Below are 16,068 nucleotides of genomic sequence, written 5' to 3' on the forward strand. Positions count from 1 at the left end.
CATGATGTGATTGAATTTGATATATATAAAATTAATATATATAAAATCGAATCCTACCTTAAACCGATTAATATATATAAAATTACAATATCATATATATATATATATAAATACATGTTTTGGGAAGGTTCCTATTAAAGGGGTTGCCCAAAATCCGACGGATTAGAGAATAATATTATTATTTTTAACCCTATTTAATTCGAATTCGAGTTTTGAATTTTAGATTTGGGGTTGAGTAAAGACAAACCCAACTCAGTTGTATAGTTTTTATGAGAAATAAGAAAATTAACAGTTGGTAACTTATTTACATAAGCTTTGTCCATGTGTCCTTTTCATAGACCAACCATTTATATATATTGCTCACCTCAAAATTTTCCATGCATAACACAATTCAAACGACCTACAAAGGCATTTCATCAACTAGTGTAAGCAATTTAAGAAACACGTCTTCCATATTGTTTATGTGAAATGAACTCAATTCAACTGTAATCAAATAATAATAAAATATATACATAAAGTTGATTGGTATGAAATTGTTTTTTTCTGACTACATACCCTTTACCCGTCTATAGAGTAAGTTGCACCCTTCAAATTAATTGTGCACACATGGAAATAATGTGGAGTGAAATTACCAATTCTTTACTACGTACACTCTTCTATGACAGTGGGGGACCTTGCCCTGTCCTTGCATTGAAGAAAGATAGAGAGGATTGGGATGATTGTGGGGGCAACTCCTACAACTTTATTGTGATTGTGTATAAATATTTACATTAAAAATGTATATGTATTACATTTATATTTAAAGTCAATGGTTGTATTTTAATATAATTTGTCCCAAAAAATGCAACATTGTTTTTAAATTTAATATATACATTGTCACTGTAAATATTTGTATACAATCAATCATTCGACATTTATATGTATTACTTATATTTAAAAGTTAATTATTATTAAATATGAATAATAGAAGATATAGTGACAATATAAATACAATGATTTTTTGTAGTACTATGTGTATTTTTTTCACCTTTTTGGATAAAAAAACTAATTTTTTTGAGGTTTGTGATTGTCTCTCTCAAGAAATGTCGCTCCCATGAATCAAACCTTTGACTTTTTATTATCTTGAGAATCTAGTAGTGTCTTACATCATCACTTGCTGATATATAAGTCAAGTGATTGTGCATACATTGTTGAACAGGTATGAGATATTGATTGAGTAGGGCCCTGTTGTGTGGTTGCACCCAACAGTTGGGCCCAGCATGTTTCACACATTGAATGCTATAGTATGAAGGGTCATTCATACATGTGGGCTCACATGTTAGATGTTTGATCACTATGGGCACTGTTGTAGCCCACCTCAGTGCACAGATTCCGCTGGACCACAACAAAAAAGAAGGCACATTTAGGTTGAGGCAAGTGTGGATGACAATAAAAATCGAACCCGTGGGTACCCATCCAAACTGAATTCATGGGTATCTGCCCAAATCAAACTCGAATTTAATGAGAAAAACTCAATATGATTGGGTTCGGGTTTTATCCGTCGGGTTCGGGTTTGATATAGCAAAGACACGAACTCGCCCTGAAGTAAGATAATTCAATTTAAAATTGAAATTTCTATCATTTACCAATTGTTTTTAATTTCTAATTTTACTTTACATACTATTGGATTTTCTAACATAAAATAAATGAAATAATACAAGAGAAAATAGAAATGTTAGAGAAAAATTACACGAAAATAATATCATATTTTCCTTAATACTTTATCATTTTCGGGTTTTTTCCGGGTTCGGGTATGATATTTTTATTTTCAACTCCGTTAAGTTTGAGCTCGGGCTCGAGTTTTGAATTTCGAGTTTGAGTATGTGCAAACCCGACCCCAATCCGTCCTGTTGCCATTCCTAGACAAGTGTCATATGCAACTATTGCCTATATAGTCCTAAGATGTATTTAATATAAATTGTATTTTTAGGTTTTCATTATAAAATATGACATTATGATCTTAAAATGACTATCTTTTTTTACATGTTACTTTCTGCTTCTTTTTATTGGTTTATATTTTTTCTAGTAAACAAGTTGGTTATTAAACAAACTATAAATTTTTTTTTATAAACCTATAAGAAGAAAAAGATCCAAACCAAACATGTAGTTGGAGGAAATAAAAAACAATAAGAAATGATAATCCCTCCAAGAATGGATGGTGCCAAAATTTTAGGACCATTTATAATGTAATGTTGTCCTTCAGCAGCATAGAATCAACAGTGTAACAAATTTGCCTGCATATTGGTGGTGCTGCGGCCCCTGCTAGTCCTTCAGGGAATACTTTTAGCAAAATTAAACTTTCCACAAAAAGAGAAAACATGTTCTGATAACTTCTTATAGTCATGTTACCTTTTATATCATTTTCTTTAGAAAATACAACCACACCAACAAAATCTTGTGTCTTGATGGCTTGCACTGTACTATATACTATGTATTTGACCAATGCAGCTACCATTGATATATATTGTAGATATGGCCTAAAACATGGAAGCTCAAATTCAGAATATTTGAAGAATTGGCTACCAAAATTTATACTAGGTTATAATTGAACGCAGCATGTATATTATTTTTCTGTGTGATGATGACTTATGGTTCACTTGCATGGGCTTTGAACAAGTTAAGCACAGAGGAATGATCATCTCTATCAAAGGAGAAATAAGTACCTTATAATAATATATAAAATATAATACAAAATGACACTTTTGTTCTTTTATTTATTATGAAATCATTTTTTTGCTATTAAAAATATGAGGAAGAATAACTACTTATCTCTCTATTAATGGAGAGATCCTTGTTCAAGTCCTATGAGTAATGGGCATGGGAATGTGCATCAGAAATTTCTATCCTCATTCATTCTCAACTCTTTGAATTTGAGCTGAATTTATCAACAATAATCTGTGATAAAAGAAGAATGATGCCTCCTCTGGTAATTCGTAAATCTACCTAATAAGTAATGAGACGCATGTGATAAAGAATCAAAGAGTTAACCCACGTATTTGTAATTTTGTCGGTTCGAACAAGATTATTTCTTTAGTACGAGATACATGCGTGAAACAAAAAAAACAAAGTTGTGGGAAAGCGTTATAACAAGTTTTTATTGGTCATATACGATGAAAACAATGACAAACCAAATTAGTTTCATAAAATTATTATATGTGATAAACAATCATGGTTGGTGGCTTGTACACATATTTATAACACATTTTATATTTTATGAATTATGAGCTGAGGGTGGGTGGGCACATGGGAAAAATTATTTTTTAATTAATATTTAACATGAGTTTTATTTTTAATAATATATATCAAAATAAATTTACTTATAAAATATATCAAGTAAAAGTAAGATATCTGAATCTCTTCAATAAGGATATTTATGTTATTTGTATTATTATTATATACATTATATTTATTTATTTTCTCTCGTACCAAAATAATTAATAAAATTACCCAATTTTTATTACTATTCCTACCATCAACTTTCCTTCCTCTATAACCAAAAAAAAACTTTCTTTCCTCTCATCTAACTTTTTCAAGCAAACAAGTTTATAAAATTGACAACTTATGTAAGCAATATAATTAGGAGGTGATTGATTTATATAAAAGTAGTAGACTATCTTATATATTTTTGTATTATTAAGTATATCTTTTCACCAAATGAGTAAGAAAGTAACCCCTTTAAAATTTGTATTTATTCCTCTTGACAAATGTTACTCTAAAAAATTGAACCATTAACTTTTTAATTATCATGACATAATCTTAAATCAGTAATAGCTTGTTAGTTGACAAAAGAATTGTATAGATAGCTGCTTAACATGCTACATTTTTAAATTCAGATGAATATATTATTATTTAGAATAATAATTAGTTATTCAAGGAACTAAAAGGAAACAAAAGCCACCTACATATACTAATTAAAAGATTTGAAATTACAACATTAATTGTAACAAAAAATTTCCTCAGAAAACAGTAATATACCACACCTGCAAAATTCAGATGAATGTATTATTATTATTATCTATCACTATTCATGATTTTTTTTTTGAAATACAATCATAATATCTTATTGATAATAATATTAAAAAAATTCAGAAAACATTAATTATCATTTAAAATGAAAAATTAATATATATTTACATTTTTTCCGGCTGAAGTAATATATATATATATGTATATCATTATAAAGTTTTATACACTATTAATAATACATTCATCATATCAATCTTATAAATATAGAAATGATGATTGATGCTGAAAATATTAAAAGCTCTTATATGCATAAACTATTTTCTCTTAGGATAGATATAAAAATTGATATTATATCAATATTGCATTATTTTATTTAAACTTTCATTAAATAAAATATCATCATCATATAAAGTTAAAAAATTAGTCTACAAACTCGTGCTAAAATGCGAGTAAGTACAATAGTGGAATAGAAAATAGGAAGAGGGTAATAATCCAGTGCTACAAGTTGCAAGATAGAACTATATGCTCTCTTCCGTGCGCATGTGAAAATCTGTGTGCGCGAGAAACTCAGCGGTGAAAGCTTGAATTGCTTGTTGCAACACCCAAACCAATTTCAATCCCTAATTCTTCACTTTATCATCTTCTCTCTCAGGTAGATTCCCCTTACTCTTGCGCTATTCAATTATCTTCACGCTTTCTGTTTCTGTTTTCTATTCTGATTTTGCTTTTGCATCACCATCATTATTGTAGTTGTAATTGTTTTCTGTTTTATCGTTTCTGATTCGCTGAATATTTGACCTAAGGTTTGTATTGTATCTGCTGTTATTTATTATATACATCAATGTTCTTCACAACTAGGTTTTAATCATACATCATTTTATGCGTCCTTGAACAATGTTAGTGCATAAGAGAGAGCGAAATGAACTACACGAACTCTGTTCACATATGGTTTACTTCTTAATCATACATGTTAGGGAAATTTGCACGTTGCATTGTTCCTGGCTTAGTGCATGTTTGGTTTAGCTTATAGAATCCCAAAAAAATTTATGTTTTTGGAAAATGCTACATATATTTTTTTGTTTTGCTAGATGCGTCATCAAAATGCGATTCTGGTCTCACACGTGTAAAGTTTACTGAAACTATGTTGCTGCATCAGTTTCTGGATATTCAAGAACTATAGCTATAAAGTAGTTTTTTCCCTCCCTTAAGAAAAGGAAGCGACAAACTGATATTGGCGCCAGTCTTATTTTGTGGCACGTTGAGTGATCTATGAAGATACAAATGCTTACCATCCATTGGCTTTGAATATAGTTTATTCTTTATGGAGATGAGAAATTGTTTAATGCCTTTCATTTACCATGAGAGGAAATATAGTTGACAGGTTCACTTTTATTTACTGATAAGAAACAGGTTGAAAATGTGATATAGGAAGCTTTCTTAATGTGTCATCCTTCCCGGAAAGTTTGTGGGATTAATTTTTTATAATTTTAAATGTATTAAAATTTCAATCTACCATAGACTTGATAACAAATTCAACAGATAATACGAAAGCATCATTATTGCTATAGTGTCCTCTTTTTCCGGCTGGTTTCAGTGCTAAGATCATGCTTCTGTTTTGTCAGTTATCATTATTTACACTACAACATCCATGCTGAGATTTCTTAATGCTATTATTAATACAGGCAATGTTAAAGCACTAAATTAACCAATATTGTACTTAGCTAGTTGACCTTCCCTAATCATGTACTCTGATTTGAGCTTTTGCACTTTCTGATGTTGGTTGCTGACATGTTTATTGCCTGATATGAGAAGATTAAGGTGTAAATCTAAAATGCAATCTCGTGCCTGCATTTTCAACTGAACTAATTAAGTCCCTTGCGATCATTTCTTGACTGTATCTGCCTGATTCACCAATTGTACACTGCTCCTAGCTGCTACAATGTTATGGAAAAGCTTCTAACATGCATTTATTTCTCAATGTCATCTATTTTTAATGAAATTAACTTCCCATATGAAATTTCTATTCATCTGGGTTAGTGACTCATCTGTTGTTGCATCACAATCAATGTTCACCATATATGGCTGCTTGCTCAATTGCTCTGCCATTTGAACAGTTACTGCTTTCCATTTTTATACCAGCTAACCAAATTGGAGTTGGCTTGTCTTAATAGAAACCATAAAAACATTAGATGATATTTGTTCCATGATAATGATATTGATACAAGAGAAACAATGTTTTTTTCGTTTTGGCGTGGGGTAAAGTTAGGTGGGAGCCTCATGCACTGGACTGCTTGCTGGGTAAAACTAGGAGTTTCAAATTGATTGAACTAGATATGAAAAGCCAAACCGACAGAATATGGCACTATATGTTCCTTTGCTTTGCATTGTTTAATTGTTTCACATGATTTGCTCAATAATCTCCTTATATCATAGGAGAAAAAGAAATACCAACAAACTGCTAATAGTTTCTGATTTTTTTTCTTTCATTTTATTGGTATTGGGTAGTTTGTGGAGAATGGGAAGTAAGGCTACTGAAAAGATCCATAGCCATAGTGGCACCGAAAGCTCAGAACCCACTATTGAGATAAAGATAAAAACATTGGACTCACAAACTTACACCCTCAGAGTGGATAAACAGGTAATTCTGTGACTTCCTATAGTCCTCTTCACCCTTGTTTTTTTTGAATTTCTAAGGTATACTTTTTTTATTTCCATGTATATAATCTCGCTTTTTGTTCCCTTCAAATAGAATATGTTAACCAGTTTGTTAAAAAGATTTATTAGTTTCATGTTATCTTGATCATTAGGTCCGTATATTGCATTTAAGTAGCAACATAGTTAAAATCTATCCTTTTGCTCCTCCATCAACCATTTTATCTGTTCTGCAGATGCCAGTTCCTGCTCTGAAAGAACAGATTGCGTCTGTAACTGGAGTGTTATCAGAGCAACAGCGCTTAATTTGCCAAGGGAAAGTTCTAAAGGATGATCAACTCTTGTCTGCTTACCGTATCCTTTATCTTTATCTTTCTAATTTGTGGTAAAGGACTTCAAAAGGAAGATAATGTGGCATTTTCTACATGTTAGATTAACAGAGTTCTCAACTTTCCCATTAAACGGTCACGAAGAAAAGATTTGTCCTAGTTACCATGGTACAAAAAAATATCAAATATATTGGTGTCTCCTTTCTACTTTGTTCACTCTGTGTTCCTTTAACTTGGTCAGTAGGAATGTAGGATGCTTTTCCTTTAGCCTTTGTAGTCATTTCTTCTTACATTTTGATAGAACTTCTTCTTACTTGTATGTATAATTTCCTCCATTTACTATAGAACATTTGGTGTTATTTGATCCATGTAGTCAACCATGCCTAGTGGCAAAGGGCTTGCTGTTGTTGTATGTGCATGGAAAATTATATATAATCCTTACTACATTCATCTGGTATATTTTTTTTCCCGTAAAACACCTCATCGAATGTTTGAGATTATGGGGCAAAATGGTCCAGGAAAGAAAAACAGATAGGTAGAAGGGACATAGAAACGATAACAGTCAATTTTCTATAGGGAAATGAGTTTTGTGTTGGTGGCCAAATTTCTTGTACCATTACAATGAAATATTTGGAAGTTAAAATATTTGTCCATGTTATACTTTGTTTTCAGTTTACCAAGCGTATTAAATAGAACCTCAAGAGTTAGTATTAATTTATTGGATAAAAAGTGAAGCATGCTTGTTTTGGACTTAAGTTTAGCCTTCTATTAATTAATTTTAAAAGCCATGATTGTTATGGCAAACCAGTTTTGTTGCTGCCAACTGCCATTCTCCTAGTAATTGGTCTTATTTCTTGTAAGTTTGTAACTATGTCCTTATCCTTTATTCAACATGGGTTTCTTCTTAACACAAGTAGATGTTGAAGATGGTCATACCTTGCATCTGGTTGTCAGGCAACCTGGTTTACCACCACCTGGAAGTTTATTGAATCATTCAGGTTTGATGTGATTATGTACTTTATCTTATGCTTCTGTAATTATTGTGAGTTATGTGTCTTTGTATACTAGGATGTATGATGGGGCCTTTTAAATTTATTTTGTAGCAATTATTTTGTTGTTGAACATTGTTAAAGTCAGAAAATTGCCTGTCTTTGTGGTTGGGGCATACCTTAGCCGCTAGCCTCACCTTGCCTCTCTTCTTATTAGAGAAACAGAATAAGCATTGCTGAATACTTCTGCTAGTTAGTAGCTAGGCTGTTGCGAAACAAGCCAGCTGGTAACAGCTGAGCTTCAATGATAATTTCTTATATTTTGAATTTAACCCTAACAGTTTTGTGAAATGTCAGGGTAAGGGTACTGATCAAGTTCGGCTACATGGTTTCTTACTCAAGAGGGACTCTATGCCTTCCATGATCTGCTACCTACTCAAGTATCTAGTACCTCCAGTGTTAACACAGCTTACGATTCCAGTCCATCTCGTCCTAAACCAGTTTACCTAGTTTTCATTCCAATAACTTTGTGCGTAGTAACTAATGTACTAAATCATTTTCAAGTAAGAATGTTCTAGATGGATAACCCGTCTTGGTAAGGATTTTCAAAATAAATTTGAACCTTCCCTCAAATTATTTTGAAAATCCTATCTGTTGTAGGTGCTGTACAGTATGCTACTGTTACAAGACCTGATATCACCTATTGTGTGAATAAAGTGTGCCAGTATTTGTCCACTCCTCTTGAGGAACAATGGTATGTAGTTAAGAGAATTCTCATATACTTAAATGGTACCAGCACCCATGGCATCCTCCTGCAACCATCTTCTCTCAGTGAACCTTTGACTTTAAAAGGTTTCTGTGATGCAGATTGGACATCAGACTGTGATGACAGGAAGTCCACTCCAGGGGCTTCTCTATTTTCATGGCCTAATTTGATCACCTGGTGGTCTAAGAAACAGAGTACCATTTCCAGGTCAAGTACTGAAGCTGGGTACAGAAGCTCACCCTTGACTGCTCTGGAGTTTATGTGGGTTCACTCTTTTGTAACAGAACTCAACTTTGCTCACTATATACCTCTTATCCTATGTGATAATCTCTGCACAGTTGCTATGGCCCATAATCCATTGCTTCATCAAAGAACTAAGCATATTGAGCTTGGCCTTTAGTTTGTAAGGGGTAAAGTTCAGAACAAAACTCTTCAAGTCAAACATATACCTGCAGAGTTCCAGACAACAACAGGATTTACTACACTCTGTCATTAGCTTCACACCCTGGGTTTCAGGGGGGAATGTTAGAGAAGCAGAATAATCATTGCTTAATACTTTAGTTAGTAGTTAGTCTGTTGTGAAAGAAGCTAGCTGCTAACAGCTGAACACACATTTACAGTGTCACTACCTTAGGTGCACCTGCATGGATTAGATTATTTAATTAGTTTAATTTGGCAAAATATGTATCAGAATTTGAGCAGGGAAATATTCCTCATGGTTAGACCTAATTTGTATGAGCAGAAAATCATGGAAGTTGTCTTAATATGGTACTTGAAAAATTGTTTCCTTTTTAAGAAATAAAAGAGAATTGTTGGTGAGGGGCATGGGATTCTTTATTTGTCTTGTTCTATGGTGTACCCTCACCCTCAATCGAACGAAGGCTTTCCTCAAAGAGATACAGTATTTACTGCTAAACATCTATTTTGCAGTGCCGGACCCAAATTCAAGCACAAGCCATGGTCACAGCAATCAAGTAGCCCCTGGTGTATTTGTTGAAACTTTCAACGTGCCTGTTCAAGGAGATGAAATTTCTCCTGAATTTCATAGGGTATGTTCCAAATTAGAAGAGAAATGAGGCACGACTCTGGAGTTGTTTTGTACATTGTTGCCTTACCATTTATCCCACTCCTGTGCAGGTTGTTTCTGCTGTTCTAGGATCTATTGGAATTCCAATGAGTGGCGGTGATGGGATTGATGTCAGGGTAAATTCAGCCTCCACATGTTAGTTTATTTGTTCTTCTATTGTGACATGATGCCAAATTTATGATGCAAGACAGCAAGAGTGAAACCTGGAATGCATAGAATTAGAGAGCTCTACTACATACACCAATGATATTTGTGTGTGTATAACTGTTTTCTTTTGTTGCCTTTGTTTAGGATATCTTATTTTTTGTACCTCAACTTTCCTCATTTTAGTTAAACAATCTGTTTAATAAAATAAAATAAAAGTATCTTTGTTAGTGTTTTCAGATTATAAGAATATTGATGTTCTTAATGTGTATCATCTGAAAATCTTTAACATGGCACCTTGAATATGCTGGATTGAATGAAGGAGCAGGATTCCCAAGGCCTTGGAAGAACTTCAGGTTCTAGTGGCACAACAGACTCAGCTCACCCTCAATCGGAACAATCTGGAATGCATATTTTGTATGATAGATTGCAAAATGTCTTCGGGCCTCCTTCTGCAGGGTCTTTGCAGCCTCCTGTATGTGCTAAATTTCATGCCCCCCCCCTTTAGTATAAAAATCAGACAATTTATTTACATATGTGTGTGTGTTTGAAGGTCATTCCTGATTCTTTGACAACTTTGTCCGAATACCTGAGTCATATAAGCCATGAGTTTCATGCAATTGGTAAGCATGTCATGTTGACTTTACAGTTAACCTTGTTTAGCTCTAGTCATGTGCTACTTTTTAGAATGACGGGACACATTTTACTTGCAGTCAGAGAAGGGGTGAACAATGGCCAAGCAGCTGAAGCTCATAGGACTGAAGAAATGGGATCCGTTTCTTCGCGGTTGGGTTCAACAATAGAAGGGCTCCCATCACCCGCATCCTTGGCAGAAGTTTTGTGTTCTAGTAGACAAATGATTGTTGAACAAGTTGGGGAGTGTCTACTTGTGCGTTCTAAATCATGTCTCTATATTTTTCTTATGGTTTGAACTGATGACTGGTTATTCAATGATAGAAAACAGTGTTTACTCTATTTGTTGCCTTCCCCCAAGTATCTGTTTGTGAGATTTCATTATTGTTTTATTGTGCTAAACATAGTAATTTGCTGTGATTTCATTACATACACAGCAACTTGCAAGCCAGCTGGAGAACCAAGCAAATGTAGCTGATTCCTTGTTGCGGTCAAGTATTCAGTCTAGGACTATGAGGACCGGAGTTCTATTTTATAACCTTGGTGCATTTTTGCTTGAGCTTGGCCGCACAACAATGACAACACGTTTGGGTCAAACAGCGGTAGGCTTGATTTCCCATCATTGACGTCTTGTTACTTAATTGTTCTATTGATGCTACTAACTCCTGTACAGTCTGAAGCTGTAGTTAATGGTGGGCCTGCAGTTTTTATATCCCCATCTGGTCCTAACCATATCATGGTTCAGGTTGTACTTGTCCTCTTGTCCTTATTTCTTATGTAAACTATCCAGCTGTTGCTTATTGAAATGTTTGCTTTCAGCCTCTTCCTTTTCAACCCGGAGCAAGCTTTGGTGCCGTCCCTGTTGGCACTACACAGTCTAACTCAAGTTTAGGTAGTGGTCTTGGCTCTAGTTTTATCCCAAGGCGTATTGATATACAGATACGACGAGGTACACTTCATTTATTCATTCATTTTTCTGTGTTCTTGTCACGTTTTCTTGCACAATGCTCTTAGCTTCTAGCTAACCTTAATTTTAATACTAGGTACATCAACAACCACACCCAATGCCAATCAAGAAGAGCGCAGTGATACACAGTCTGCTTCAGTTCAACTACATCAAGGTGGAAGTTCTGTTAATCAGTCAACCTCAAGGCGTCCAAATGCATCTATTGCTGGAGAGCCAGGAATAAGGGTAGTGCCAATTAGAACCATGGTTGCTGCCTTACCAGGTCCCATAGGTCGCTTCCCTTTAGAACAATCTGGTAATTCTATGGGGTTTTACTATCCAGTTCTTGGGAGAATGCAACCTGTATCATCTGGGCATGCAAATAGTGAACCGCGATCTCAACCACCAAGTCAGCATCGTGCTGCACAGCAATCAACTCTTGAATCCACATTGCAAAGGCAAAGCGTGCTTGATTCTGCAAGCAATGGTAATTTAACAAATGGGCAATTCAACATTTCGCACTGATGATTGCTTCTTTCTACTAGAAGATTATAGTTTGATATTGCATTACTTTTTAAGGTTTGGTTGTTGTTGTTGTTGATATGTATGTATAGTATGTGGCCAAAACTTATCTTTTTATAATTTGCTTTGATAATGGGTGTTTATTGTTTGCTAATTGAAGATCTACTTGTCTTGCTGCTGCATTCTTCCTATCTTAGGCTACTGCTTGGCTTGTTGCATATTTGAGACTTGAGAGTAGTCTACACAAACTGTTTCAGTGGAATGATGTGAATAATTAATAAAGTCATACAGCAATATTCATTTCTCAAATAGTTCTATCTTATTTATTAGCCAATGGAGCAAACTGAAAAGAGATAAAATCGGTAAAATAGGAATTGAAAAGAAATAATCACTTCTCAAAGATACCAAGGATCACATAGATAGAAGCCTTTTCATGGGTAACAACTCGAGTCTCAACTTCAAGTGATATATTATTCTTCCCCAAAACTCTTGATTATGAAAGAGCAATTTAGTTCCCTATCATAGATGAACTATAGTGGTATTTTTGGCTGGATCCATGTCTGAGTTTACTTTATGATGGATGTGTTATCCTTCTTTATGGTTATCAGTTGTCTGTTAAAGATAGCTTCCAGATGAATAATGTCATCTGCTGTGGTATTTTAACCTTTTTATAATTAAAACTTTTATTGGCATAAAAAAACTTAGTATGTGTTTCTTTCTATTCTTTCTATGAGGAGCTTTATGTGTTTTTTTCCTATTCTTTCTATGTGCAACTTTTATTGGTATAATTAAAGGCTTTGTATGAGTCTCCATCTTTCTATGAGCAACTTTGTATGAATCAAGGGCATAAGAGTTTTACTATTGTTAATGACAGTTATCATTAATGGTGTATATTTATTGTTGTGTATCTAAAGTTAATAGCGGTTAATACTAATATCGTGGCAGTTCTTTTGTGTTAGTTTGATTAGGTTATAAGATATAAGCATAAGGCTAGTAGGGGGTGGTCATTCTGGAAGTTTTGTGTTTTAGAGTTGGGGCAGAGATCATTCTCTGTAGGAGCAGAAGCTACACATTTGCCTACTTTCTTCTAATTTCTATATTCTACTAGCGTGTCATCAATAAAAGTATCAATATCAGTAATTTTACTTGTATTTCTACATTTCTGGTTTTGGGTTTTCCTGACACCATCACTTTGTGAGCATCAATAGGTTGCTCATAATCTCACGGTCCATCACTTTGTGATCATTCATAGGTTACTTATATGGTTTTACTTATTTCAACAACTTATATGAAATTCTGCTATATATAAAGGAAGAATATCTTCAGGACTCAAATTTGATTATATGTAGTTTGTCATTGGATCTGGCTGTAGGATCCGTGTCAATGCCTAGCACAAGACAAGAGCCATCAAACTCTCGTGTTGTGAATATAAATATTCTGTCTGCTGGTGGGCCCCAAAACAACCAAGAATCTGAGAGCCAGACACCAAGCAGTGCGCTTCAGTTTTTAAGGGCACTCTTTCCTGGTGGAGAAATTCATGTTGAAGATTCTAGTATTCAAGGAACAGCTGCAGGTTCTACCTCAGAGCATGCTGCAACATCAGGTGGTTCTTCCCATGTCCCTGAAGCAGAACCTAGAGCTAGCGATGAAGGAATATTTTTGTCTAATGTACTTCGTGAGATCATGCCCCTCATATCTCAACGAGCAGGGTCTGGTGGAAATCCTTCAGTGGATCAAATGGCTCAAGATTCTTCTACCTTGGTAAGCATGCTTCATTACTTTCTTTCCTTATTCTATTGTATGATTTGAATTTATACTCTTATCTCCACTTCCACTAATTACGGCCTTCTCCTCAACCACCATGAGAACTTCTGGACTTTGATGTACACTTGGAATATCCCAAAAGTTGAAAGTGGGGATTCCAATTTTTGTATCGTAGTTCAAATCTCAGGGGGTCCTCCTTACCCCAGGTTGTTGAATAGGTGTAGCATAGCAAGAAGAATCAGGCTAGACTATGCTCCTGCATATTCTTTTTTCTTTTTTTTGCCATGATTAACTACAAAATATCTATTTGTGAAAATTTACTACTTTAACTATCCCTTCTTAAAGATAAAGCAGTTTAAAAGTGGAACTTGTGCAGGTTGAAAATGATGCTGGGACATCATCCGGAGAGAGTGGTTCTGAACAAGGCCTGCCAAATCCAAAACGTCAAAAGGTTTTCCTTCTACTTCTTAGTAAACTGATGTTTAAAAAAAAATATTTTAAAATCCCAGCCTATGGAGTGCAGAAGGTAATATCGCATCATAACTGATAATATATTATTGCACGTCAAGTTCTACATTGCATGTATACACATAAATACACCGAACAGTAAAACTTTGTAATTGCCTTCATAGAAAGATAGTAAGTCTTAACGTTTTACTAGTGAATCTCCATAAACAAGATTTGAAGTGTGAAAGAATAAATTAGGGTGAATCTCTTATTTGCCAACGAATCTGAAATGTGACTGAGTTAGATTTTGGGATAACATCCCAGACCCAGATATTTATTTAGCAGTCTTTATCTCGTAATTACACATTAATTTATCGACCATGGTCATTGTTTCTATTTACTTACAAACTGTAAATAGCATGTACCTTAAATATAACATATTATATTGCTTTCTCTTGCATGTGTCAGTAATGAGTACTTGTATGAAATGGTGGTAGTCTGGGTTGGATTGATATGCATGCTTTGCATTGTTTTTCATTTCAATTTTGGATAATATACATGCCTTTTTGATGCAGATGGAGTGATGCAGAGGATAATGTACATTATGAGCCTGTGGAAGATTATCATAAAAGACAGAATTCAGGGTAGCGGGTTTGTTGATGTGGTTTTGATATTATGTATTATGCATGTTTTGATTTTCTCCATCTGGAAACAATATTTAAGAAGACTGTTCTTTGAATGTATCATCATGCAATACAATATTGAGCATTGGAATTTTGTTTCTGGTAATCAGGTTAGTTATATGCTTCAAATGGAAATAGAATTGTGCATTAGAATCTAGATTTGTCATAATATAAGCCTCATTTGATATGTCTTCTAAAATTGAAACATTAATATGATATTACTGTCTTGTAATGGCTCTGACTTGATGGAAAGCTGGTTGAAAATTGAAGAGCTAGGAGCTGAAAGTCTATAATTGATTAGTTAGTTAATTTAGTTGCAAGTATTTGATAAATTTAGATGATGAATTAATTAGGTAAGTGTAAATGGCTTGAAAGCTTTTGGCTTATGTCATAAACTACTTATGTTTGACTCATAAGATTAGGACTTATAAGAGCATCTCCAATTGTATGCAAAAGAAACAGAAACTATCTTCTAATGAAAGCCATGCCCACTGTATCTGTTAAACAAGAGCAGAAATCTGCCAATTTAGAGTCAGCACATTGATTTCCTTCCCTCAAAGTATGAACAAGAGAAATACACCAAGAGACTTAAAAGCCTCCTAATTTCAGCCAAGTAACAAGCTTCTTGCAAGTTACTTTCATCTTCATAAGCCAATCTCACTACCTACACGGAATCTGTACCACATTCAAGACTGTCCATAAACCCCATACAAGAGATAGAATTTCAACCTGAAGAATTGTTGTATAACCGATATAACATGAGAAACCGCATACCAATCCCCGTCCTCATAACTCCGCCAAAGCAGGTTGGTCTTGGATTCCCAGTGGAAGATCCACCCTCCCACTTGATGAACCCATGAAACCATCTGTTGTTGACGACCATTGTGCAAATATGTAGTGTCCCATCAAATAAAGTAGAATATATAGAAAAAGGGCAGTCAAATACATGAGACTCACACCTATTGAATGTTTACGCATGGCACTATGAGTTGGCCAGAAAACTTGCTCAAAGATAGTAGTGTTGTTGTACCATTAGAGTGGCCAAGCTATCACAAAAAACACAGTGCCATGATTTCCAGAGTCGCATGAATTTTGAATCAA

General features: G+C 34.2%; 1 protein-coding gene across 3 annotated transcripts; it reads left to right on the forward strand.

Moving 5' to 3' along the window:
* On the forward strand, window positions 4,494–15,067 carry LOC109346112 (large proline-rich protein bag6-like). Of its 3 annotated transcripts, none has more exons than XM_019585494.1 (17): window positions 4,494–4,657; window positions 5,094–5,386; window positions 6,511–6,643; window positions 6,894–7,011; window positions 7,904–7,984; window positions 9,672–9,790; window positions 9,879–9,944; window positions 10,295–10,447; window positions 10,526–10,595; window positions 10,686–10,861; window positions 11,043–11,207; window positions 11,279–11,350; window positions 11,425–11,554; window positions 11,649–12,038; window positions 13,446–13,834; window positions 14,214–14,288; window positions 14,860–15,067. In XM_019585494.1, the coding sequence occupies exons 2-17, from the start codon at window positions 5,364–5,366 to the stop codon at window positions 14,866–14,868; spliced, it is 2,169 nt and encodes a 722-aa protein (XP_019441039.1). In that variant the 5' UTR covers window positions 4,494–4,657; window positions 5,094–5,363; the 3' UTR covers window positions 14,869–15,067. The 3 variants fall into 3 exon arrangements, with proteins under 3 accessions (XP_019441039.1, XP_019441049.1, XP_019441058.1); XM_019585504.1 differs by having other exon boundaries at window positions 10,301–10,447; XM_019585513.1 differs by lacking the exon at window positions 5,094–5,386 and having other exon boundaries at window positions 4,495–4,657.

Source organism: Lupinus angustifolius, chromosome LG01 (genome assembly GCF_001865875.1).
Source record: "Lupinus angustifolius cultivar Tanjil chromosome LG01, LupAngTanjil_v1.0, whole genome shotgun sequence".
Lineage (NCBI taxonomy): Eukaryota > Viridiplantae > Streptophyta > Magnoliopsida > Fabales > Fabaceae > Lupinus > Lupinus angustifolius.

Bases quoted from the DNA above. Each gene is read 5' to 3' on its own strand.
- LOC109346112 (XM_019585494.1), top strand. From the start codon at position 5,364: ATGAGAGGAAATATAGTTGACAG. The intron at 7,012-7,903 runs GTATCCTTTATC...TAACACAAGTAG, and splicing joins TCAACTCTTGTCTGCTTACC to ATGTTGAAGATGGTCATACC. The intron at 9,791-9,878 runs GTATGTTCCAAA...ACTCCTGTGCAG, and splicing joins TTTCTCCTGAATTTCATAGG to GTTGTTTCTGCTGTTCTAGG.